We start from the raw sequence: 26865 nt of genomic DNA, 5'->3' as shown, positions 1-26865 counted from the left end.
CTAAATGTCCCGCGAATCTCATACGATGTTCTTCTCTGTAACTTCTGTATGTTTTTAGGCTACTGGGATTATTTTCAGCGATCGGCATTTAGATGTCTAGTCACGTTTCAACATTCATGGATGACGTCCATGTTTTTCAAGCTTTTTGGAAGACGATTGTATTGAGGAGGTAGATCAATCAGGCTGATTGATTTGTTTGTCAAGATAGACAATAGTTCTTTTTTTTTTTTTTTTTAAAGATGGAGTTGATCTCAACACTGACTTGCGACGTGGCGTCCTGTGAGCAATGAAGACCAATAGCTCTTTGCCATGTTGTGCAGACCTGTGACGTGGCAACGAGCTATTGGTCTCCACTGCCTACAGATTGCGACGCTGCAGGTCAGTGTGCAGGCCTTCTATTAGATTGCAACATCGTGATATGCATCTTCATATGGGGCATACAACTCTGGACCTCATTCACCAATCGTAAACAAACAACATTTAGCCACGTGATAATATTGAAAAGACAACGAAAAAAAACTGTCACGTGATAGCCTTTGTGTATTATGTAATTTGTATAGAAGAGATAGAGAATCACGTGGCTAATAAATATAATTCATATAACTAACACGTGTTAATATATATTATATTCTATAACTACCCTATATTGTTATAATTCCAACATATATCCATACTGTATAATATAATACACAAATTCATAGTTTTGTAGATTGCACTCTTTATTATTTATACAAAACAAAATGTTGAGAAATCCAATCCTACTTTTGAAAATACCAGTAGGTAGAACAATTGAACATACTTATATATCAACATCATGTACATGTCTAACTGTCAATGTCAAGCAGAATTCTTCAGTGTCTAAAGAGCTCAAAACAATTTTGTTCAGTTTAAATAGAGCTAAAATTATTTCCTGTTTTTTTAAGTCTCTACAGCTGTCCCAAACTGTGTTCCACGGAATCCTAGTGTTCCATGAGTACTGAATAGGTGTTTCAAAAATTACTGAAATAGTTAACTAGTAGGGCACAAGGTGAATGAATTAATCTTTCTAAAAAAAAAAATAAGCAAAAGGTTTCACTAAATACTCAGAATGTGCAAAGTGTTCCGTTATGGAAAATGTTTGGGAAATGCTGGTCTACAGGAAAAAAATCCTTTAAGCAATAGTAATAGTAATTTAATGTGGCAATAGTATCTTTAGTATTAATGATGTATTTATTACCTGCAACCATTTATTAATCAATGTTGAAATAAAAGATCCCTATCATAGCATAGCACACCGCTATTAGCAGCTTAAAATTGATATTCTGCAACGACTCAAAATAATTTTGTTTTATAGATAAGTAAAAAAAAACAACAATATAAAAGACCAATATAACTAAGTGATCCTAAACATTTCAAATATTTACACTTGGCCTTTAGGCATCAATTATCTTTCTACGTTTAATCTAAACAATCATACAAAATCAAACTTTAACCAGGCATGGATGTTGTTTAAGAAAAGGTGTTATGTAATTTGAATGAAAAATATATACAAACAAGAAAAAAAAATGTATTATGCAAGAATGTGGACAAAGAGCAAAGTATTTATTGACCACTGCCTCTTGTGCACAAAGAAATATTCAAAATATCTTTTGGAAATACTGTTGAAAACCTAAATTAAAACACAAATAAAATTGTATAAACAAAAAAACATCTTGATGGAAAATTCAATGAGCAACAATGTTCCATTATAAACAAAAAAACACATTTACAAAATATACACAAAAGATGAACATTCTGTTAGTGTTCAAGAAAAACTAAATTGAAGATAACAAGTTAACAATTTTAGAAATCTTAGAAATAGAATAGAATAAGGCATTGTTTTAAAAAATTCTAAACAATTAACAGCAGGTTCATGGTTTAGAAAACAAATATATCACTTGTTTTTATAATTAAATCTTGTCATGTCAAACACAATTATAATGAGCACAAACCTTGGGTCTATTCCTAAGTGTTATTTTGCAAAGGAGTTCCTTTGGTTAAATTTGATACATAACCTCATTTAAATGCAGAAACAATCAGGAAAAGGGATTTATTGAACAAACCATGAAAGTTGAATATGAAATAGTGGACTATTATTGTAGAAACTAAAACAAAAAATGTGTGACTGAATCAGTTGAACTTCAAATGTACTAATGATTTTGTATCAGTTGAACTTCAAATGTGTTCTCTAGAGTCTTTATAAAAAAAAAAAGGCAAAAAAATTGATGCACAGTACTTATATGACAATTAGTTTTTATTCAAAAACTCAAACTTGTTTTTATATCATACTATAAAAGTCATACTTATGTTGTTAGTACATAGTTATTTTCTTTTAATTGGCTTCAACATTTATGATTCTATGCTGAGAAATTACCACAAAAAAAAAATACATTTTGTAAAATCAAATAACTTGTTTCATAATCAAAGTATTGTTTTAAGAGTACACTTTAATTAAATCTGGACATTTTTTTATAACCTTTTAAGAAATCTAAACACAGAATCATTCTGAAATAACTAAAAGTAGAACTAAAAAAAAAAAAAATGACCTATTTTGATTTTTACTGCTATTACAATAATGCACATTTGTGTACTAAAATATAAATACATAAGCCTTCATAACAACATCTATTTTTAACAAAACTACCAAATTTTGTATTATTAAATATTATGTATCAAGGTGAAAAATGTGTGATTTTGAGAAAAAGGAAACAAAAATTGATTAACAAAGCAAATGCATTTTTTTCACAAATGTATTTTAACTTACAACATATATCATTAGATTTAAAAATGTATTAAAATGTCCTAGTTTAAAAAGGTATTCAGTGAAAAGTAATGCTAACTAATCACTAGAATATGGTATAGATACCTCAACATTGATGAATATAAAACAGTTAAACACAACTTTTTCCATACAATTATATTTTTTAAATGAAGGGATTCTAATAACATATAGTTTAACAGAAAAACATAACCAAAACAATTGGCTGTTCCCTACAGTTTCTATTTCAAAAGACCATTCAACAACATTTTTAAAAATTTCTTTCTTTCTCAAGATCAAAAGCTTACTTCTCATTTCCTTCTGCCTAAAGCCTTAAAAAGAGGTTTGATGAAGAAAATGGAAATAATGTTATATGTTAAGTAGTTAATTGAGCAGTAAACTGTAGAACGCCATTTTATATTCAAGTTAAGTCTACAGGAAGATGTTTTATGGACATTTTGAAACTCTTGGAATTAAGCTGGCAATATCATATTTACACAAAATAAATTAGACTTTTTGAAGACTGTTTGATTTCTTCATCTTTATGAATAAAATGTCAGATGTACAATGAGGAGCATAGATATGCATGAATTATACAATGAGCAATATTTAAACTTCTATCACAGTTGACACTGAAAAAAATATAATACTTGTCACAGTTTTAAACTTAATTTGTAAGGCATTCATTTTATTTGTATAGGGGGAAGAAAATAAATAAAAAATAAAGGAATTCTGGGTATTCTTCAAAAAAACATATTTGTAACATAAACTGTAAAGTATAAAAACAAATAAAAAATGTTGGCATTAATTACTCTGTTAACATCACACAATCTTTTTAAAAAAAATCAGCCATTCAAAAAAAAATTTTTTTTAACGTAATAAATAAATTATAGACATTCTGTTTTATTCTCATTCATGGTCAGCCTCACTAAAAAAAGCTTTGCTTGTTCTGGCAACATTCTTCCTGTTCTCATTCTTGGTCATCCTCACTAAAATAACCTTGTTTGTTCTGGCTACATTCTTCATCTCCAGCATGAGCCGATCTCATGTCTTTTCTCACTTTTTCAAGCTCCTCTAATTCAATCTAGAGAGGAAACAACAAGATACAGGAAATGTTTCAGAAGGAAGCAAGTGATAAGATTGTAGCTCATTAAGTATTGAGGAAACTGTTTCTAAGCTTTTAAAATAGGTTTTAGATTCTCTTTTACAATTTATTCTTGAACAAATTTTCTATCTTTATAAATATTTTTTTAAAAATTGATTCTTTTTCATGTGCAAATTTTCTATTATAGCACTTTCACAGAAAATTGTATTTATTTATAGAAAAATAACTTTTTTTAACTATTAGTGCATAATTATAAAAATTGGAGATTTTAACATCCGTTTGATTTTGATGTAATTGAATCTTACCTTCACTTGTTGTAAATGGTACTGTCTTTTGTTTGAGATGGCACGCATGGGGAATGGGTTTAATTCATGAAAGGCAATCTTTGGATAAAATGAAGATAATTTTTTTTTTACAAAAATGGCATAATTTTAGAAGGAGAAATAAGACAGGAGACATAAGGCAGGAAAAAAAAAAGACAGGAGACAGAAGACAAGACAGAAGACAGGAAAAACAAGACAGGAGATATAAGACAGGAAACATAAGACATTGTATCACATCCTAAGATTAAGGAAAAGAGCAGTATGACAAGTGGCTACATGACAAGTGGCTACACATACACAGCAATGACCTACATATTTTACCTGATAAATTCTTTTCACATCTGTGATACTCTCCCCTAGTGTTCTCATATAACGATTGGTTGCTAAGCTGTTAGGCTGTTTCAAAATGTCATCTTCGGCATATTTTAAAAATGCCAATGCATAACGGAACATTATCTGTTGAATATAAAACAATAAAAGTTACAAAATACACTCGAGCCTAAATAAATAAAAATAAAATGAGTAAAACAATTCATTTTAATTTTCAAATTAATCCATTTAAATCTAGAATAATGTATGATGAAACATTTTATAAATATGTATAACAAAATAATCTTTTTTGAAATTTTTGTCTGATTTTTTAAAATTACTTCATATTTGTCCCGCTTTATTTACCCCTACTTTCACTTTTTAAACATAGTTAAAATTTGCATTGCATTTTAAATCTATTCAATAATATTTATTCTTGGAAAAAAAAAATTTGTTAGATAACCTTGCTGCCCTCGTATAGGAAGACATCCCAGATACGCAGAAAGAGCTCAGGACGGATGCCGTCAATGAAGACTGTCAGAAACCAGTTAAAGGTGAAGAGGGAAAGGTCCACATCTTTTTCCTCCAAGTGTGTGTTCAGTGCAGCGCATTTCTCTTTCACCAGGTCTTTTAGTACTCTCTACAAGAAAACAAAAGAGCAAAATATTGCGAGTGAATAACTCAACAAATACTTTGAAACAAAACTGAATATGTTTAAGAAATATCTTTTTTTTTAAATGAATGTCTCTAAATTATATGATAAGATGCAATCAATCAGGACCAAGTTTTTTTTATTTTGAAATTATCTTAGGCCAAACTAATTTCATTGACTAGGGTTATGCAATGCTGTGATTATAACTGTTGTAATTTTGATTCTGATTAGAACTGTTAACTTCCGGATCCATTTAAAAATGTTGGACCAGACCAAAGTTAGCTCACCTGGTCTGCCTGAGCAGCTGCTAATGTAGTAGTGTAGTAATCAGCAGGCATTAAATGTTCAATGATGGCAACCAGACACCAGAAGGCATCTTCTTCCCTCAAAAATAACAAGGCAATGGCAGCAATACGATTTATTCCCTGAGTTAGTTGTGGAGAAAAGCAAGCCATAAAATAAAATGTTTATAATAACAAGGAAAATGATATGGTGATTACATTTAAAGAACAAAACCCCTGTAGAGTACAAGAAAATAAAATACCTGGCAATATCCAATAAGAGGATTGTGTACACTGTAACATAACAAAACCCTTCTTAACTTTGAGATGCCAGGAGAGTCAATTTTATCAAAATAACGATTGTCAGGCAGTGTCCGTAAAAGATCAAGCTGAATCTGGTAAATAAAATAATTACTCAATATAGATAAATATAAGATGAAAGCAAAATAAATATTTATTTTTAAAATGATATACTTATAGGAGAGAATCATTTAAAAAAAAAAAAAAAAAAGAATGTATAACTTGAAAAAAAACAAACCTGTTTAATGGCTGGATTGGATTTGTTATTGTTTGCTCTTTCTGATAATTCTTTGTAATATTTAGCTCCAAGTTTGTCTCTAGTTGACTTTACATAGAAATCAATACAACTGTGAATGCAATCAATAGGTTAAAAACTAAATAAACATCCTATTCCATTTTAATGTTTAGTAGCTAGCTATGAAGGGTCATTGAACTAGTCTAGCAACATTTTTCAGACATCAGTAGCTACAAAATTAAGTAAATGATGTAAGTTTCAAACAGATAGAATCTCATACCCTTTCCATATCTTCTCTCTATATTCATGAGGAATGCCGAGCCTGATAAGTAACTTTAAATCTGGTGAGCGAACTAATGGTTTGGCAATTGACTGACCCACCATAAAGTTTTCCCACTTTATCTTTTTAGAAGTTTCTTCATCAGCATCCTAAGGACAAAAAAATATATAATTTTTAACACTGTAATGTAAACAAAATCTAAAAAATAAATAAGTTTGATTCCTGTTAAGCAAAATTGTGAACTAAATTCTAAATATTGAAAACAAAAATTAATGATTGAAATGACACTGGCAAAGTGCTTTGATATTAACAAACTAGGAGAATGTGACCAAACAAAACCAAAAACTAATGTCTTACAGAAAATATGCATATATATTTTGTTTAAAAAATAAAGCACCTTTTGGATGATCAGCTGTTTCACATATTTAACAAGTCCCAAGAAAAAAATATTGCACTAAGAATATATATATATTAGGGGTGCACCGGATAGTCACTTTGGCTCCAGCTTCTGCTGAATATTCAGCATTTTTTCACTATTCGGCGATATTCAGCTCTGGTCGAATATCACTATCAGATAGTTGGCCCAATAGTAAAAAGTATACCTATTTAATAGGCATAAAGTGGACCTGGTTCCATTAATGTCTGTTGTAGAATATGTATTAATGTTTATATTAAAACAAAATAATTAGCTTAAAAATAGAGCCTTTATGAATATGCACCAAACATCGTTTATTATAAAGACAAGGCGTGTTAATTTAAATAGAAATGAAACTTTACATCATAAATGTGCTTTACATACAGAGCAGCATTGGCTGGCACATTTTTTCAATTTGTCTTGACCTTTGAGTAGGTTAGTTAACATGTTAAAATGTTATATTCCTTGACTGCGTCATGCTAACCAGACGTCTGTCTAGCTGTGCGGGTATATCTCCAGAGGTAGAGTTGAACAACTCCCACCCTTTTTTTATAGGTTTAATCCACCACATTAAGTTTATTGATAGACAGGTGACCACAAGTTAAATACGATGGACTTAGGTTTAATGTCAGCGTATCAACACTCTCTAGAGGTCACACCTTTCGGGGGAACTAAGTTTATTTACTTGGTAGTAAATCTTTATTAGGGGGCTGGACTACAAGAGCCACACCTCTAATGTAACAAGGTATATTTCCAGATGAACAACTCCCTCCCCCTTTTATTTGTTTAGTCCATCACATTGAGTTCATTGATTGACAGGTGACCCCAAGTCAGATACGATGGACATAAGCACTCTCTAGAGGTCACACGAGGGAACTAGGTTTGTTTACTTAGTAGTAAATCTTAATTAGGGGACTGGACTTTGAGCCACACATCTACAGGGGTAACTGGACTGCTTATTTGGAGAAAAATCTTATCACATGGCTGGACTAGAGGCCACACCTTTTCATGTGTGCCGAGTTACTTGGATATAAATCTCAATTAGTAAGCTGGACTAAAGATCACACACCTAAACGAGTGACCTTTAGCTATACAGAACACAAACCACGAGATTTCATAGCCCAGTAAGCCAGTAACTAATTATTTTGTAGAAGACACGACCAGGCCTATCTTTAAATGGAGAGCTAAACACCCCATACTCTTTATTTTATTTATTTGGTCCTTGACACCCAATCTATTGATAAGACTTTGACCATTTTTAAGCCAGAATGAAAAAACACAATGTGCTAACAAAGCATACTACACTGTAAATAAATGTTACAGTTAAATTACTTTTTCTAACATGTTAACTTGAATATTACTCCTGCAGTTAAGTGTCTTGATTTGATAACGATATTCTTAATAATTTGTGTCAGTCAAGAAACTCCTCGTTATTCCTATTTTTTTTTTACTTAAGATGCATACTTAGTCACTGTATCAGGCCAGGATGACTTTTTACACACCTGACACCCATAGGCTTACTATTGTGCACTTTTGTAACAGTTACCAAAACCACAAATAAAATCAGTAATAATTAAGGAAGATGTTTCTTACATACGTTCTTTGCATTTAATGTTTCTTACATACATTCTTTGCACAATAAAATAAAACAAAGATGTGCATGTTTGTGTGTGCATATTTTTTGCCTTGTATTAAAACCTTTAGAAAGAAAGCTAATTTCATTGTTTAATTCTTTTGACTTAATAAATAACTGAAAACCTTACAGTAAAATTTAAAATCGCATAAAAGAAATTTAACAATAGTACCGCATTAGATCTAGCAAACAAAGAAAAAATATGCTGGAGTGTTAAAAAAAAAAATTGACCTCTGCAACTAGTGTACGGGTATAATTTATCTATATGCTTGACTGACCATGCCAATGTGTTATCTTTTTTGTTTGACCACTCAACACTATTGCGTATGCCCAAGGAAAAAAAAAAGAGTGATGGTCAACACAATCAACTACACACACTACACTAGGACTACATGTGTAGGCTCGCTATGTCTATCTGACCAGGTTGTTGAAATCAGTCGAACACAAAGTCTATTTATGTTTTTCTTTGATAGGGAGGTTAAGGATGAGTTTTTCTTCTATAGTTGGTTTTCCTAATGCTCTTAGTTTTATACAATTGTAGGTCTAAACATAGATATCAATAATAGGCCTACAGACTACAATTAAATCTATGCTTTGCAACATGTAAGGTTCAAGCTATAAATATAGGATGGCTGCCTGGTCGTGCGGTTTGCGCGCTGGACTGTCGTTCAGATTTATCGATGGTCCAGGGTTCAAACCCTGCCCGCTCCCATCCCCCGTCGTCCTGCGGGAGGTTTGGACTAGGAAGTAAACTATCTTCAACTCTGAAGGAACATCCGAAACATGTAAAACATTTTACAAAACATTTTACAAACAATAGGTATAATTGATGTTCCCACTGTTAATAAAATATTGTTTGCTACTAAAGGATTTATCTAAAACAATAAATAATTCACCTACTACGCTTCAGATTCCAACTATTAACTAACAGCTACTATCAATATTAAGCCCTTGAAGCCAGAACCAGAAGTGGTCTTTGGACTTTAAATTACAAGTCTGATGACCAGTTGTTGGTCTGAAATTCATGAACACATACAAGCCAGATTGCACTTTACTTATGACAGATTTACATTAATAACTAGTTAAATATATACTAACATATTTTACATTGACCCTCCCACACACAGCCTTTATAGTTGGTGGCCTAGTACATACACACAGACACGCTCATGCTACACAGATTAATTTGTCATAGGCCTATCTGTTTATAAATACTGTCAAGCTTGAATAAATCAATCAGTAACAGAGTTTAAAACAATAAGGTATATAAAAGAAAAAAAATTAATACTAACCAATATAGGTATGTTATTTAACAGTTTCGTAAAATGTTAAGCAACACAAGCTATTTACAAGACACTTAGGTATTCGGCTCCGGCCGAATATCAGTTTTTACTATTTGGCCGGATCAAAAAGTACTATCTGGTGCACCCCTCATATATATATCTATCTATATATATATGTGTGTTACAGAAGAAAAAATGCTTACTGAAAAACTATGAAAGCCACTAAAATGTTTTAAATCAAACTTTTTAATCTTGTTCTAAAATGGTGTACATGTAATAATGTATGTAAAAAAACATTTGCAGACTTAATTTTTAAGATGTTCCATTCAGTAGAACAAAAACAGATGCTGTTTTGACAAGGATACAGCACTGATGAATTGGAATTTTGATAGTGCTTTTAGTTTTTGAGATCTAAATGTGACAGGTAGACATATGGACAGACAGCAAAGAACTAGTTAAAGGGACTGCCAAAAAAACACTTTTTACCCTAATTTGGTATTCCATTTCTAGAGATTGCCTTGATAAAATATTGGCCCGAGAGAGAAGCACATCACTGTCTTGAAGGTCAAACTTTAGGAAACCATACTGATCATATTCTTTGCTGAAACAGAAATGTAATTTGTATAATCAAAGACATTCTCTTCTTCTCTATTACAACACTATAGCTGAGAACCCAGTTAAACAAATAATGCAGCCCAGCCAATAAAGTTATTAATTTGTCCAATTAGTCAATATCCCATAACACCTGTGCGAAGGATATTGTGTCGAAGTGGGATTTTTTTCATAAATTCACACTATTTGTTTTGTTGATTGCTGTACTTAACAACCCACATAAAAAAAATATAAGCCTGTCCATTTTTTTAAACTGTTATCCAAAGATCCATATATTTTCTTCTCTCTTGCTTTTTTTCACCTGGTAGGGCAGCTTTTTGAAAGATTGTTTAATCCTTTAACATTTTTTGCTTTGAAAAAACTAATTATGTTTAGGACTCTTTTTACAGACCTCTACAGAGGTTAAATGTTAAGTTTATGTAGACATTTCATTTCAAGAATTCAGATTCACCTCTGAAGATACACACTAAGTTCCTAAACTTCACATCAATTAAGAAAGACTGCATAAATTTCACATTTTTTTTAGTCAAGCTTTATGTTGTTCAGCTTACTCAAAGCCAAATTTGTTTGAGCCTTTTTCATAAACTATTGTTTATTCCCACTGTCAGACAAGATGGCAATTAGCTTTTCTCATAAACTATTGTTTATTCCCACTATCAGACAAGATGGCTATGAGCCTTTGAGGTAGGCTACTTTGAAAAGTGTACTTATATGAATTTTAGCTCTTTTACACATCACTCTACTATTGTGCTTTTAGGATTGATAGTCATGATCTTCACTCTACAGCTTTCTTGTATCACATATTTCAGTTCAGCTATGCCCTAAGTTGTTTTATTGTACAGAACATTGTACTGCAAACCCACAGCATTGAAGTCTTTGGTTGAAATACATCTCTCCCACACTATGATTGGGATTAAAGATTAGGAATAAAAAGTCTTTGCTCAAAAACAAATAATCAATGAAAATTTTGTTTGGGCAGCAGATGGCCAGGTGACTGAATGACTTGGGCAATGGAGAGTTGATAGATTGGTTCCAACTAAATGATTGGGAAAAAAAAAGAATGAAGGGTGAGGATAAGAAAATGGTCCCTATACATATAAAGAGAGAAGTGTAGTTCTGGATGGTTCCACATTTACACCTGATGATCCACATGCAAGAAAACTGTAAAGTCATGTATACTTTAACAACATTTAAACTTATTGATGAGAAATATCTAATCTTGTTGGAAATCAAAAACTCAACTGACTTCTGTGAAGAGATAAATGTTTTAGCCACATCTTCTTGTGCCTCAGTGACTTCAGCTTCCAGGGCTTCCTGTAATAGCTGGTTGACCACATCCTGTGAATTGTTCTCATCACCACCTGAGTAAATAAAGTCAATATTTTAGCACAATGGATGATAATATTGTATTTCAACTGACAAAAAAAGAAAACAAAAAAACTGCCAAGCAGTTTGTTAAGTTTTAGGAAAACATCAAAAATCAATGTAAACATCTTCAGTTGTAAAATCAATGTGGTAACAGCTCTAAAAAATATTTATTTTAAAATCAATCAATATGATTTTTTTAAAAATATATATCTCATTGGATAGATTGTAAATATTTATTACATTTAATTTAGCATTTTGTGAATTCATTAAGCTTAGTGTTTTGTAAAATGTCATTTTGTTTTATTTTACTGGGAGTGAAAACAAATAAAAAGAAATAGATAAATAAATAATGAAAACAAATTATAAACAGGCTGGAATAGGAAATTTAAAAAATAGCCTTGGAAAAATCCCAATTCGTTCATTTAAAAAAAAAACAGTCCAGATAATTCAATGAGAAATATAAATTGAAAAAGTTAAGAAATTTTCAATTCCAAGATTAAGTTAATAAATAGATAATAAATAACCAGTCTCTAAAAGTAATTGGTTTTGCTAGATATTTTTTAAAAATAAAAAGTGTAAATATTTCCAATTTGTGATCAGTTGATTTCTAATGCCCCATAAGTTCTTAGAAAAAAAAATTACTTTACCGGTACCGGTATTAGTAAAGATTTTCATTTTAAAAATACTTAAATAAAACCTAAAGATATAGTTCAAGCATGACAACTGAAGAGCAATTGTGATCAAATGTTATATTTTAAAGTGGCTGATAAGCATATAACTAAGAATTATTTTTTAAAAAGACATCATATTAATGGAAGACTCAGTTTATTAAATTTATAGTTGATTAAATTGAAGAAAATTTAATACTAGTACAAGGTACTCCCATATTAAGTAATTTTCAAAAAAAGTATTTTAAAGGAATATTTTGAAAAACAAAGAAAAAATAACTCTTCATATTTGTATCCATAACAATTAAAATACCGGTACTTAATAAGTTAAACTCTAAAGTTCCCAGAGGTTAGCTCCCATGAAAGCTATAATAATCACCATTATGCAAAATACTGTTTTTATGCTGGGTCCAAAATGACAATACCCTGCCACTGGCTGAGACCGTGGAGCTGCGTATCTCACCGCTCTTCATCCGAATATGATAGAGTAGAATGTGATTCCCCGCGCTGGCTGTGTTAGCGCAGTGAATGCACATTGACTTAAACATTTTCTGCTTCACAGAACTCATAGTGTCACTCATTGGAATATTAAGAGAGGCTCCAAGTGAATTTAACAGTTACACCTCACTAGAGACACTTGGCAAGAGTAAGTTTCTGTTATATCGCCTAGATCTATTTATAGGAGGTCAAAAACAGATAAGGACAATAATTAGTCTATCCTTTTTTTTTAAATTTTCTTTCACAATAAGATATAGACATTAAATACCTTGGTATTGATTTATTTCCTTTTTAATTGAAGTACTTAATAGAAGGGGACAATAAAATATATATCATAGAAAACTGCCAACTTATAAGGAGACAAACCCAAAAAAACAAAAGCATAATTTAAAATGCTATGAAAATAAAACTGTACATGTATACAATGGGTGATTGTAAGTATATGTGTTTTAAAAAATTCTCTATGTTGGAAAATAATTTTGAAAAAAAAAAAGTGAAAGAAACTAATTTATAATAGGAAAAATAAATGAATATAAAATTGTGTGCAATAAGATATAAAGCTTTCCTTTCATTTTTACAATGTAGAAAAAATATTGAAATATGTGTCTGACAAAAAGAAAACATTAAAAAACAAAATGACAACCTGAGAGAGCAAAGTGTTGAATGTGTTTCCACATTTTACATCCCACATTGAACCTGCAGCCATCTGCCACAATGTAACTTATACACAAGCTAGCAGTTTATTGATCCCCACCCTAAATACTAACAGTGCAGTTATCCTAATAACCTTGATAAACTAACCAGCTGCTCAACACTAAACTGGAAGGCTCAGTTAGACTTTATATTGGCTGAGCAGCTATGTTTCAGTTCTCTCTGAGAGCAAGAGAGTGAACATATTTGCTTCACTACACAATGACACACAATACAGCTAGACAAGTGATACATTGCTAAGGGGAATAATAAAACAAAAAGATGACTTCATCTTGTGCCCCTGTTGGCTGTACACACATGTATACCACACGTGTATTGATTTTTAATGTTGATAGTTATATAATAAGGGGATGGTGGTGCTCTTAATTACTTGAGTAATGTTGATCGTTACACAAAGTGGGTTAGTTATCTATGTTGTTGATTACTTGGATAGCTACCTGGCTGTGTGGTAAAAATGTTTTCCATGTTTCGGATGTTACTTCAGAAATGAAGATACCGTAATTTACTTCCTAGTCCAAACCTCTCGCAGGACGACGGGGGATGGGACGAAGGTTTGAACCCGGGACCATCGATAAGTCCGAACGACAGTCCAGTGCGCAAACTGCACAACCAGGCAGGGCTCTGTACTGTCATTCGGTAGTTTCAAAGGTCCCAGATTCTAAACCTGCCATCCCTCATTGTCCTGCGGGAGGTTTGTCTAGGATGTAAATACCTTCAGAATATGAAGGAACATGTAAAACAAAACAAAAAATTTGTTGAAAAATTGAAACCACTGTGATGTGTTGTTGCAATAATATTGCCACTAACTACATGGTTCGCCATAACCAATAAGGTATTAACATAACAATGCCTACTAGACCTGGAGAATACAAGAGTGAAGCTAAGTCCTGAACAATGCATACATGTTTCATATAAAAAGGCAGCACTAAAGACCAAAGTGTTATTGAGAGAAAATGGTGAATTAAATGTAGCTAAACAATGGACAGTCTTGACCAGAGCATGAACCATGGACCCCCTCAGACTGCCTTTATTTATGTAACATGTTTTGCATTAAACCTAAAAATCCATGATATACATATAATAAAGTTCATGTATATAATATGATGAGACCATTGTAATGGTCAATCTCCTTACATTATTCAACAACGGTCAAACGTCCAATAGATCTGGGCAAGCTCAAGGATGCTCTTAAATTAAGAAATGAAATATTCAGCACCCTTTAGGATATGAAGTTGAGCTTTTACTATCCTAAATGACTATATCCCTAACCAACAAAGAAAGGCGTAACTCTCCAGTGTCTTTCTGCCCGAAGGCCTTGAGTAAGAGTGATATAAGACAAAACTAATTGGACATTTTTTTTTAAATTGTTACTTTTTTTTTCTAAGCTCATCTATTCATCCTAAGCTTTGGAAGATCATCTCTTCTTTTCCTTTTTTTTTTTTAACTAAGACAAATTTTATTTCTGATGGGTTATAAAAACATTCACTTAGAATTAAGTCATTAGATTTCTTTCATTCACTTAGGACTATTTTCTGTTTCTTAAATACAATAAATACTAGTTGCTAATTAAATGTTAAAAAAATAATTGTTGTTAATTAATAACAGTTAAAATAATAATCATAAAAGATTTGGAAAATCTAATCACTAAAGCACAGAAAAAAAGACAGCTTTTATATTTTATTCTAAGAATACATGCCGATATTTTAAAAAGTATTTTTATTTCTACATGTGATTTACCTGACAAAACCTGTCACTTAGTGAAGACAATTTAATTAGTTGTCAAAATTTAATTTTTAGTAATCCATATTCAGTGAGGCTTATGCAATGGATTATTGGCAATGACATTTGTAGTTGGACTATTAGATGAACAGTGTATACTAAGGATCAAATTTACATAGAAATCTATTTAAATGTCATTGGGTACACTCTAAGATGAACAGTGTATACTAAGGATCAAATTTACATAGAAATCTATTTAAATGTCATTGGGTACACTCTAAGATGAACAGTGTATACTAAGGATCAAATTTACATAGAAATCTATTTAAATGTCATTGGGTACACTCTAAGATGAACAGTGTATACTAAGGATCAAATTTACATAGAAATCTATTTAAATGCCATTAGGTACATAAGTCCAGTGAGAGTACAGATAGACAATTGAAGTGCCCTATAGGATTGAGATAATGCCTGATTATTCATATAATTCATTTAATGTGATAGTTGTGCTATTCAGCAGGTTTCATATCCTGATTGTTAAATAAGCTTTCTGGCTATTTGACTTAAGCACTGTAGCCTAAACAACATGGCCTAATTATTTAAGCCTTGCTGGTTAGTAAAATGAGTAATTGATTCAGTTTAAATCTTCAAGAGACAAGTTTTGCCAGACTCTAAATCTCTAAATCAAAATAAAGAGTCTAAGTAAATATTTTATCTATTGCTTAGCACTACTCTGAATATTAAAAGCACTTTGATTGGATACAGCAAAATGAAAAATAAAGATCACAAGCACTTGTTATTGAGACAAAGTTGAATTTTTGTTTCTTTTAGAGTTAAGAAAAGAACAAGAAAGATGACTTACAAAACAATAAGAAAAAGAAAAGAAAGTTTAGTTTCAAGATCTCTAAAAAGTAAGGTTTTCTTTCCACTACTAGAAGCAAATAGCCATACCTCTGGCAAATCTATTAATAAAGTCAAATAATTTTTGTTTCAAATCTATAAAAAAAAACAACAAAGAAACAATGAGAAGATGCCATACAGCCAAAATAAAATTAAATGTGTACACACTACACCATTAGTTCATTATAGTCACTAGTCTTCAAATAAACTACAATGGCACCATTAGTTTATTATAGTCACTAGTCTTCAAATAAACTACAATGACACCATTAGTTTATCATAGTCACAAGTCTTAAAATAAACTACACACTACACCATTAGTTTCTTATAGTCACTAGTCTTCAAATAATCTTTTTTTATACTTTCACTACAATTTAATATTTCACAAGCATATCACATAAATCCACTTTTTAGTAAAAAAAAAAATATAGTGAAATATTTGTCACAAAACAATACTTTTAAATGTAAAATGAATAATCACAGAAACACTATGAAAAAAAAAAGATTTTTTTTAAATTTCAAGTAAACAAATGTAGGAAATTTACTTTTTATCTATGACCAATCAACTGACAAAAACCCAGCTATATAATATTTTTTAAAATACCTTTCGCAAAACATATATGGAAATGATTATACTGTAAATATGTCTAATATTCAACAGCGCATAGGATATGTAAAAACTTTTAAATAAAAAACTTTGAAAACAAAATTATTTAAAAGATGTAAAAAAAAATAATTAAAAAATTTAGAATTCCATTCATATTTTTCTTCTGTTAATTGAAATTAACTTTTCCCCCACAAATTAATAAAGAGTGAAGTGTATGTGTGAAAGAACAGGAATTTAGGCTTCCTATCTAAGAGCCAAACAAAGATTTTGAGAAGTTTTACAGTATGTACAAAATCTTATTGACAATAGGACCACCATATGGTGCAGCTATTGACACAGTGATTTATACAAGATGAACTGAAAGATGTGTCACAGACGTGTGTCATCATTCCTTTACAATGCAGCAGACAATAAGCCAGAATCTACTATAGATTAGTGGGGAATAGACAGACGCACAAGTTTAAAAGTGGTGAGGTGACGTGAACCAGTAAACAGTTCACTTTTAGGATAAGGCCCAAACAATAAATTTGAGTTAAAAAAAAAAAATTCACAAAAGTGAGGTAAAACATTTAATACTGGGGTATTTTTAGGAACACAACACATTCACATAAAGAACAATGCCAGGATGTTTAATGCCACTACATTTAACAAGGAAAATATAAACAAATTTGGCCACAGAACAGGAAAGCCAGCCAAAAAAAAAAAAAGCATTAGAACGCAAGTATACAGATCAAGAAGATGGTCAATAAAAAGTTGGATAAACTAAAACCAATGCTACAAAACAAAACACAGGCTTTACTCAAGCCTAGACTTCAAAGTATAACTTCTGATTAAGAACACTAGAATATATCATTTTTGTCATTCTTTTTATGAGCATTTAAATGAAGAAAAAAGGAAATGTTAATTTCAATTTAAAATAAGCAAGAAGAGTGTGTAGTGTAACTATAGAGTCCAGGTGTTCATCCTTTTTTCCCAACTACCTAAACCTCTTTTACATATTACTCAAATTTCATGAGTTTGCTATATTTATGAACTTTTGAACATACCAGACCTTTCCCCAAAATCTGTGAAATAAATCTTATTTAAAGCCACTGTTAGCATATATAATTTTATTACACCATTCACCATTTACAGAAAAAATAAATAAACAGAAAGAAATGCAGTCTAAACAAAGGAAAAACACAACCAGAGCTAAAAAAGAAAGGATTAGTAATAAAGTAAATAGCAGAAGTATTATCAGTGAAGTCTGAGCCTATTTATATAGGCTTTTTATTAAATGTATTTTTATAGCAATATTTTTAATTCTAAGAAAAAATCTCTTTATATTCATTTCATTATAAACATCTAATTATAAAATATTTTAAAACATATTTTACAAAAGCATTGAAATTAGAACCACACATTTCATTACATTCCAAACACTTTAATCTCCTAAAAAAAAGTTTCTGCCAAATACAAGTGACATTTTTACTGTTAATTTTTTCTTTTTAGAGAGTAGTTAATCTTCAGTAAATGCATGAAAATAATAATTTTAGAGCATGGGCCACATCCAAAGAAATAGTAAAGAATCTGTTGTCAACTGCATTCATTTATGAAAAAACAAAATAAAAAACAATGTCTTATTTGAAAAATTAACGTAAAAATTAAAAAGTACTCACCTCTGACTGGCACTTGTTTTTCATTTAAAAGAAACAGATATTTACTGCGTGTCTGATAGTACTGAGCCTCCAGTTTGGCTATGTTCCTAAATAGAAAATATTATCTCTGGTTTATTTCAGCTAAACCAAGCAAAAAAATGTGCTTCCTAGGAAAAACCAAGAATTAAGCTTGACCGTTTCAGTTGTTTATGAGTGTCCCAGTGAGGAAAATAACCATTTAAAGATATACAAATATTTTTTTTTTAAATTGGATGTTACACAATATCATTTAATACAATTTTTTTACACTATGCAAACAGAAAAAGTATTTATCTACTTATTAAATATTTTGGATAGGAAATCTATTACTAGATATTTGAACAGGTTTATTTATTTTGGCTTAAACTTACATATTAAGAAACTTTTGCCTGGTTTCATCATGTTGTCTTAATTCATTCAGTGCCAAAATTTCTTTAGTCAGAAATTGGTTTTGTATTTCATAAGCCTTACATGCATCCTGGAGAGAGATGAACTGGTATCAAATATAAATAAATTCCAAACTAAATTTCAGAAAATAATTTCATAAAGTTATCTATTTAGAAATCAATTTGAAAATAATGTCAAATTTTTCAAACAATTCTAATGTATTATTAGTAAGTTCTTTTTTTCTGTGGTCAATAATTTACATGGATATACTTTGGAAAGTAGTCCGTAGTTAAAAGAGGGTAATTGTATTGACTTCAAATGTACAATGTTAGAAATTTGTATTACCAGAATTCAATGTCAGTAATGACCGTTGTCTATACTGTTAATTAAACATTATATTGAAGGTTACAGACCAAACTTAGTGTTTGTTCCTGATCATATTACCTTTAATTAACAACATTGACTATAAAACTGACTGATTAGTTATGTTACAATTGTTAGTCATTCACTTACAGCCAATCTCTCCTGCTCCTTCCTCTCTGCAGCCAGAGAAATGGGATCAATAGGAAATGACCTTACAAGGTTAGATTTATCTTCCATGCCCAGTGATTGGTTGCTTCTGAGTTCTTGATTCTGATTGGTCAGGCTCACAATCATTTCATCTTTGACTGCAATCGTGGTTTTGAACATGGATATCTGGTCGCTGAGATCTTTGAGTTCATTTTCCAGCAATCTGTCAAATTAGGTATGGCTAGAGCATGGAATTCAACTTAAATATATGCATAGTGAATCTATAAGATGTCAAAGAATAGGCTACACTTTTGGTGGCCATTAATATGTATCATGTGTTTATAACAATGACTATGCATTGTTACTTTCACACAAAAAAATGTGAATCACAAATCTGTGGATTCCATGTCAAAACCTTTAGTTTGATAAAGAGGCGCTTTGTCTCTCAATCCCAGAGTCTTAACCTACCTAAATTATCTTCCTTCTCACTTCAGTTAAAACCAGTAGTTTGCATGATAGTGTGGAGAAAAGAAACAAGCTATCTTTCCATGGCATAGATTCTACACTTCAGCAGCAAAAAAAAAAAAAACAAGAGAGAAGAAGCACAAACTTATAGAGACAACCTGGCCTGCCTTTTTTTTAACAGTGTGTGAATTAGAGCAGGCTTGACTCCTTTTTTTTTTAAATGTATAATTTAATTAATTTTCTAGGAAGCACATCACAAACCTCCTTAAACTACTATTGAAAACACATATTCAAAATGTTAAAATTTTAGATTAATATATTTTCTCTATAAATGTTTGTATCTAAATAGAACTAATAATGTAATGCACAAACATTTTTCTTAAAAATCCAACAAAAAAACTCTAGATGACTCTTTGATATCAGGTTACCTGTTGTCCCTTTCAATGTAATAAAGTAGCTGTTGTCTGTGTAAACATAATAATCTACCAACTGTATTGTTTCAATATAATAAACTACCTGTTGCCTATTTAAATGTAATCAACTACCTACTGTATTGTTTCAATGTAATAAACTACCTGTTGCCTATTTAAATGTAATCAACTACCTACTGTATTGTTTCAATGTAATAAACTACCTGTTGCCTATTTAAATGTAATCAACTACCTACTGTATTGTTTCAATGTAATAAACTACCTGTTGTCCTGTTTTAGTGTGCTTCTTTCCTCTAGGAGTACAGTTCTGCTGTATTCCAATTCAATGATATGTTTGTCTTTTTGTTTCAATATTTGTTGAATTGCATCTTCATCTTTACCCTCACATTCTTTCCTTAGAAATAAAATTTAGCAGACGTGATAAATTTATAAAATAGTATATTAGTATGTTTTAACTCATTTCTGGATTGTCAAATAAATTACAATCTAATAAAAATAAAAACCTCATAACTGTGAAAATAAAGAAGTAAAGTAAAGTTCCCCTTTAAGAACTTGCAATCTATAGGGTAGATGATGTGAAGGTCATCTGTTTCTGTGACCCACAGTTAACAAGGGCATCATGTGGCCAGTACAATGACCTACCACCTTTACATTTCCCCAACTATTGTCAGGTACCCTTTAGAGCTGGGTGGACTCAGAGACGCCCAGAGATCCGGAAATTTAAAAGTCTTCACCAGGATTGTTCTAGATAGCAGCTTTTTATATGTCACGTGGTGTACACGTCAACCAGCGCATGTTGACACTTTGGCACGACGGCTGGGATTCTTTGGACAAGGGGCGTGAGCTTTATCGGGCAATGAGGAGACCAGACAGAAGGGATGCATGGTGGCAATTGAATCGTGCGGAACAGGCAGTCAACATGCGCTGGTTGACTAGGGATCGTACACTTTCATATGAGTACGGTTCATCATGTTCGAGCGCCGTTGCGACCGCGGTTTTCGAGAGCTGGTCAGCCAAATCGTGGCTGACCACCCCACAATGGGCGGGCACCCATTGCAAAGTAACGTTCACGCCGAATCATAGGAGACGCCCTCCGACCGTTAGGACGTCCCATACCCTTCTAGCACCTTCATCCAGCCGTTCTATGGCCTACAGTGCGGCCACCGAGTCCGTGAAAAGGACTATGTCATGCGCTGACGCAGTCCCGTTACATACCATCGTAGCCACCCAGTCCAGTGCTTGGAACATTGCTTCGAGTTCAGCCTCGAGGCTGCTTTTCTGCTGACAGGATCCACTGAGCTCGTCACTTTCGGGATTGCCAGAGAGTCGAACTACCGCCCCGTACCCAGCTTTCACAGTTCCCTCGAGCGTCCGCACAGAACCGTCTGTGTAGATGGTGGTTACTCCGGCTGGATATGATGCGATAGTCTCTCTGGCTGCTTGTAGTAGCCGTGTGGTTGGACTCTGCTTCATCACCACTGGGTCAAGTAGGCTCTTCCGTATCATCGGCATGCCGAGAGCCTCTATCGGGAAGATAGAACCGGACGGGGAAAGAGCAGCCCGCTCCACCGGCAGATTCGCCTCTCTGACCAACCCGTGTGCCACATGCATGAAGCAAGGCCGGTTTTTGAGGCGTCTCCTACCCTCCCAGTTGTCGACCAGACTTCTGAGTGGGCATCCATCTTCCAGCCGCATATATCTCTCGTGAACTAGTATGACGGCTCGTTCTCTGCGCAATTTCATCGGTGGGATGTTTGCCATAATCTCGCCAGCGGCAATTGACGTTGTCCTAAAGGTTCCACAGATTAGTCTTAAGGCTTGGTTCTGAACAGCATCTAGGCTTGCTAAGGTCGTTTGCGAAGCCCAGACCTGAACAGGAAGACTGTAGTCCATGTGAGAGCGTACTGCACCCATGTACAGTCCTCTCAGCACATCAGCTCTCGCTCCCCACTTCGTTCCAGCTAGTTTCTTTACAATATTCAACTTCTCGGAAGCTGTTTCCTTTACCTGCTGGATATGATCGCACATAGTCAGTTTCTGATCGAGAATTACTCCAAGGTACTTGGGCTTTTTATCCCATTCCAGAATCTTCCCATCCATTCTAAGCTCGACAGGTTCCTTCAATATATCACGGCCCAGCGTAAACCATGAGTAAACCGACTTCGAGTGGTTTACCTCAAGGTTCCACATTCTGGCGTAGCAGGATATAGTTGTTAATGCCTGCTGGAGAGTGTCAATGAGCTGTTGACGATCTCTCCCTGACTCCCACAACACGATATCATCTGCAAACAACAGCTTCTGACATTTCAAAAGAGCTGGCAAGTCGTTGATAAAGATCAAAAACAGCGTACAGCTGAGTGCCGATCCCTGCGGCACCCCCTGCTCAAGTGGAAGTTTCCTCGACAAGTGCTTACCAACACGAGTCTGTACCGTTCTTTCCGTGAGGAAATTTTGGATCCACCTAAGCATATGTGAACCAACACCTAAGTTCATCAGTTTCAACAACAAGCCGGGCCTCCATACTCTGTCGTAGGCCTGCTTGAGATCGATAAATACCGCTAGCGTCGACTGACCAGGTCGATTTGTGTTGCCCCACTGGAAGCCATCCGCCACTTTCTGCATAGTCCAAGTTTCCAGTACCAGAAGTTTGGAGAACTTTTGATTAATAAACTGAGCTTGGGAGCTAATATAAATATCCAGATTCATCAGTCAATTTCAGGCTTCATTGTGAATCTATTATTCAAATAAATCATATTGTGTGGTTATAGTGTGAGTTCAATCTTTTCATGATTTCAAATGTTTTATTTCATAAAGAGGAAGTCTGTGATTACTTCACTTAAACATAGAATCCCTGCAATAAACTGGATTTGGATAATTGAATTTAGCTTTTAGATCAATTTTCTTCAAATACTAAGACATATTCACCACCCAATCCCAATGTAGTATTAAATCATGTAAACTTGTTACTTAAGATTTTGGTGAGTTTTATTATTTATCACAGTTTTCAGCACTGTCTTATTGAGACAGCTTCAACAGTCTGTAGATGAAAGGCTCAGAGAAGAACAAGCAGGTTTCTGAAGAGGCAGATCATGTACAGAGCAGATTTTCGTTTCACGAAATATCATAGAACAAAGTCTTGAGTACCAACAACGGCTATCAATCAGTTTCGTGGACTTCAAAAAAGCGTTTGATAGTGTCCACCGAGAATCACTATGGAAAATAGTTAGAGAATACGGCATCACAGAAAAATTCGTCCAGATCCTACGACACCTTTGCATGTGAGACATGGAAGTCATCTGTCAAAATTGAGAAAAGACTAAATGTGTCTCAACAGAGATGGCTGAGATGGATTTTGGGAGTCAGTTACACAGATCGGGTCTCAAACAAGGAAATCCTATGCCGAACTGGGAGTCGAACACTTAGTGAGGTTGTGACTGAGCGGCGCATGAGGTTTGCGGGACATGTTCTACGTCAAAATGAATTACGCACACCAAGAGTTGCGATAACATGGAAGCCAAAACAAGGAAAGCGCAAACAGGGACGTCCTCATATTACATGGTGACACACCTTCATGGAGGACCTCAGAACAGTGGACACCAGGTGGGAGGAGGCTTCAGACATTGCCAGTGACAGATCTTTATGGAGACAGCTTGCCGCCCAATGCGCCAAACGGCGCAGGAGGACCTAAGTCTAAGTAAGTAAGTTATTATTTATCATTGAATGATTTACCTGGATCAAAGTACCAGCCATAGTTAACAGGGAAAAAAAAAAGATCTGACTTTAAGCAAATTAGAATTTAGTATGAAATCAACAAACCAAACACATTTTAAAAAAAAAAAGTCAAAAGTCACAAATGATTTACACTAGTGGAAAAAAAAAGGCTAAGCTGCATTAGCCTGAAGTGTGAGAGATTTGTGTGTCTGTTACCTTGTGTTTATCTCAGCAGTCATGACAGCTAACTCTTTCTGCAGCAACTTGATGATCTCATTGTTGGCATGCAGTTCTTCTTCTGTTGACTTAATGTATTCTTCTTTAGAAGCCAAATCTTCTGCAAGCTAATGATGATACAAAATTCATGAATCAAGTCACAAGTTTGACACTTTATAAAAAAAATATTTCACTTATGATGATTAGAAAAGTAAAAAGAACAATTTTTGTTGTAGCAATCCATTTAGAAAAAAACTTTGGCACCTTGTTCAAAGGAGGAGCAATAAAAGGGTAATAGGCAGTTTTCACTAATGTTTAGAAAACATGGTAATGCATTTGTAAATTTACATTTTTGTTTCTTTCTATATTCATATTAAAGGGGACATGGCTATTCAAGTGGTAAAACGCCTGTCTTCTAAGCCAAAAAAGTCTTGAATTCTGATAATAAGACAAGGATTTTTAGGATGCCACTGAGTCCACCCAAATCTAATGGGTTCATGACATACATATATGTTGGTGAAGTAAAAACGGTTGTGATAGCCATTTAACAACTTCGTTAACCATGGGCTAAAGAAATAGATGAGCTTTACATTATCTTCTCACATAGATTGCAAGGTCTGAAAAGGCTATTTTTACCTACCTTATTCAAATTAAGACAACAGTCTTATCCCACCAGCTTGTGTAGGAAAACTCTTAACTCTAGCCTGTGAACTACTAAAATCATATGCAAAATATCTTCTGAAATAGAGATTAATATAAGCAAAACAAGGTTGAACCTACCACCATACATTTATAACAGGACTGGGAGCCTGTTGAATTGTGCCGACTGGATGGGTTAGAGCGCTGGTTCCTCTCTTTGACAGATTCCTTCATCATTTTGAAATTGCTTTTTAATGCAGAAATGAATTTACTAGGCTTGCCATTGGCGGAGCTGGAGACCTGTGGTTTCATTGGTTTATTCTGTGAGGTCACAGGCTTATTGTTGTTCCAGTTGTGCAAGTCATGTGACCTCATGTAGTTTTCTAGGATAATTGTTTGCTCTGAGTGTGATGGGGCAGTATCCCCTAAAATGTCTTCTGACCTGCCAGAAAAGCTGTTTGGTCGGTTTGTGTTTTGTTTGTTGTTTGATTCTGATGTGAACGTGTGTGGGGCAGTGGACATGTCGTCCACTAGGGACCAGTCTTCACTCAATGCTGTTGAACTTCTGTTTAAGGAGGTATCACTGGCTGAAAGATAATGTTTGTTTTGAGTTCAATGATTAACAAACAAACAAAAATTTATATATTTACAGAGTGTTAACAGTCATTAACTCGTAGCGCCAACCTGTTGGTAGAAAACTAAACCGTTGTAGGCGTAATATATCTTAACTAATATAACTTAAATAACTTTCTTGTGAACAAAACCTAATAGAACTTTATTAATAATATACAAAAACAAGTTGTGTTAAAATGAGATAAAAGTAGTAGACTTAAGTTAAAATATTTCTTAACAAAATCAAAGTCACTACAATAACACTTCCTTTCAGTCCCACGTTCTGAGTCATCTCCCAACTAAAACCAAATGATGACAATGCCACCTATGTTGCATCATTCACAACCAATTCCCACCATCACCATAGAAACCTAAACACACACTCTATAACACAGAGGCAGTCAATAGTCTGGAGACAACTTCTTTTTAATTCCTTTTTTTTTTCCTTTTAATATCCTGATAAAAAAAAACAACAAAAGTTCTTCCACACAATGGCATTCTGTTGTAACTTTCAGGTGCCCCTTCCGATATGAAAATTATAATGACATACTATGAGCCTCAAGCGGGACAACAGCATTGAGGGGGTAAAGGGAGAGAAGTGCGCAATTCAAATTCAGCACATTGTGGCAACAGTCCAAAGTGCATACCACACAACTAAGCAGATCCACATGCCTGTTTTCTCAGTTATTTAGGCTTGATGCACAGGCTTCATTTGTTGTTGTTTTTTACTGTTCATTACCATGTAGCTGTCATTTAAATTCATATTTGATCATCTATTTCTATCTTCCCTACATTTCTCCTCAATTATCTTTTCCATACTTGCTATTTTTTATTTGGACTTATGGTAAGTCTACTTTTGAGAATTGAAAAGATTTGACAATCCAAAATTTTAATTCTATGATCATGTTCCCATACAGGAGTTAGGGAATATAATCTTTAAAAACAAAAATTCTAGAAGTAATATTGCAACTTCCCCCCCCCCCCCCCTAAATATTCTGATTCAAGCTAACTTAATGTCACTTAATTCTAAATACTTAAAATCAGCAACAAATTACCCGAAGCTCGTATTGTGGACACAGCATTCCTTATTTCTTTCCGAAGATCCAGCAATGAAAACTTTGAGGAGTTATCTGAATTATTTTCAGCTGGACACAATTCATCATTCCCATCAGTGGAATCTCTGCCAAGCAGACCATTAGCCACTAACTGTTTCTGTACAACATACAATTTGTGTTAAAAGCAAAAATAATTTGGTCTGACAGTTATAAAAGAAAAACAATAAGATAAGATTTTTTTTTGTCATTTTATTAGGAATGAGGAGGCAAGCAGGTGATAACTGGGTTAAAGGATAAAGAATTACCATGGTAACATATTTAAAGTTCCCCTTTCAGACCAATGTGGTCTATAGGGCAGATGATGTAAAGCTCATCTGTTTAATCTTAATGAGGGTATGAGGGTGTCATGTGGTCAGCGCAATGACCAACCACTTTTACTTTTACCCAACTAATGTCAGGTACCCATTAGAGCTTGATGGACTTGTAGG

General features: G+C 33.2%; 1 protein-coding gene across 4 annotated transcripts in view; it reads right to left on the bottom strand.

Annotated features, from left to right (window-relative positions):
- Positions 1-701: 701 nt before the first annotated feature.
- Positions 702-26865, bottom strand: part of LOC106062736 (TBC1 domain family member 2B-like) — a 41034-nt gene continuing 14870 nt past the window's right edge. For 3 of the 4 annotated variants that reach the window (XM_056029342.1, XM_056029345.1, XM_056029344.1), the window contains exons 3-20: positions 26378-26534; positions 24852-25297; positions 24072-24199; positions 20407-20538; positions 19252-19471; positions 18723-18829; positions 18334-18419; positions 16120-16164; positions 11451-11565; positions 10079-10193; positions 6262-6410; positions 5985-6093; positions 5710-5841; positions 5453-5590; positions 4977-5153; positions 4526-4660; positions 4187-4264; positions 702-3860 (exon numbers count right to left, since the gene is read on the bottom strand). In XM_056029342.1, coding sequence (XP_055885317.1) covers positions 3747-3860; positions 4187-4264; positions 4526-4660; positions 4977-5153; positions 5453-5590; positions 5710-5841; positions 5985-6093; positions 6262-6410; positions 10079-10193; positions 11451-11565; positions 16120-16164; positions 18334-18419; positions 18723-18829; positions 19252-19471; positions 20407-20538; positions 24072-24199; positions 24852-25297; positions 26378-26534 — 2583 coding nt within the window. In that variant the 3' untranslated portion in view covers positions 702-3746. The remainder of the gene's footprint in view (positions 3861-4186; positions 4265-4525; positions 4661-4976; positions 5154-5452; positions 5591-5709; positions 5842-5984; positions 6094-6261; positions 6411-10078; positions 10194-11450; positions 11566-16119; positions 16165-18333; positions 18420-18722; positions 18830-19251; positions 19472-20406; positions 20539-24071; positions 24200-24851; positions 25298-26377; positions 26535-26865) is intronic. The other variant, XM_056029343.1, reaches the window with a different exon arrangement.

Source organism: Biomphalaria glabrata, chromosome 5, assembly GCF_947242115.1.
Source record: "Biomphalaria glabrata chromosome 5, xgBioGlab47.1, whole genome shotgun sequence".
NCBI lineage: Eukaryota > Metazoa > Mollusca > Gastropoda > Planorbidae > Biomphalaria > Biomphalaria glabrata.
This window is presented reverse-complemented; position numbering and strand designations above follow the sequence as displayed.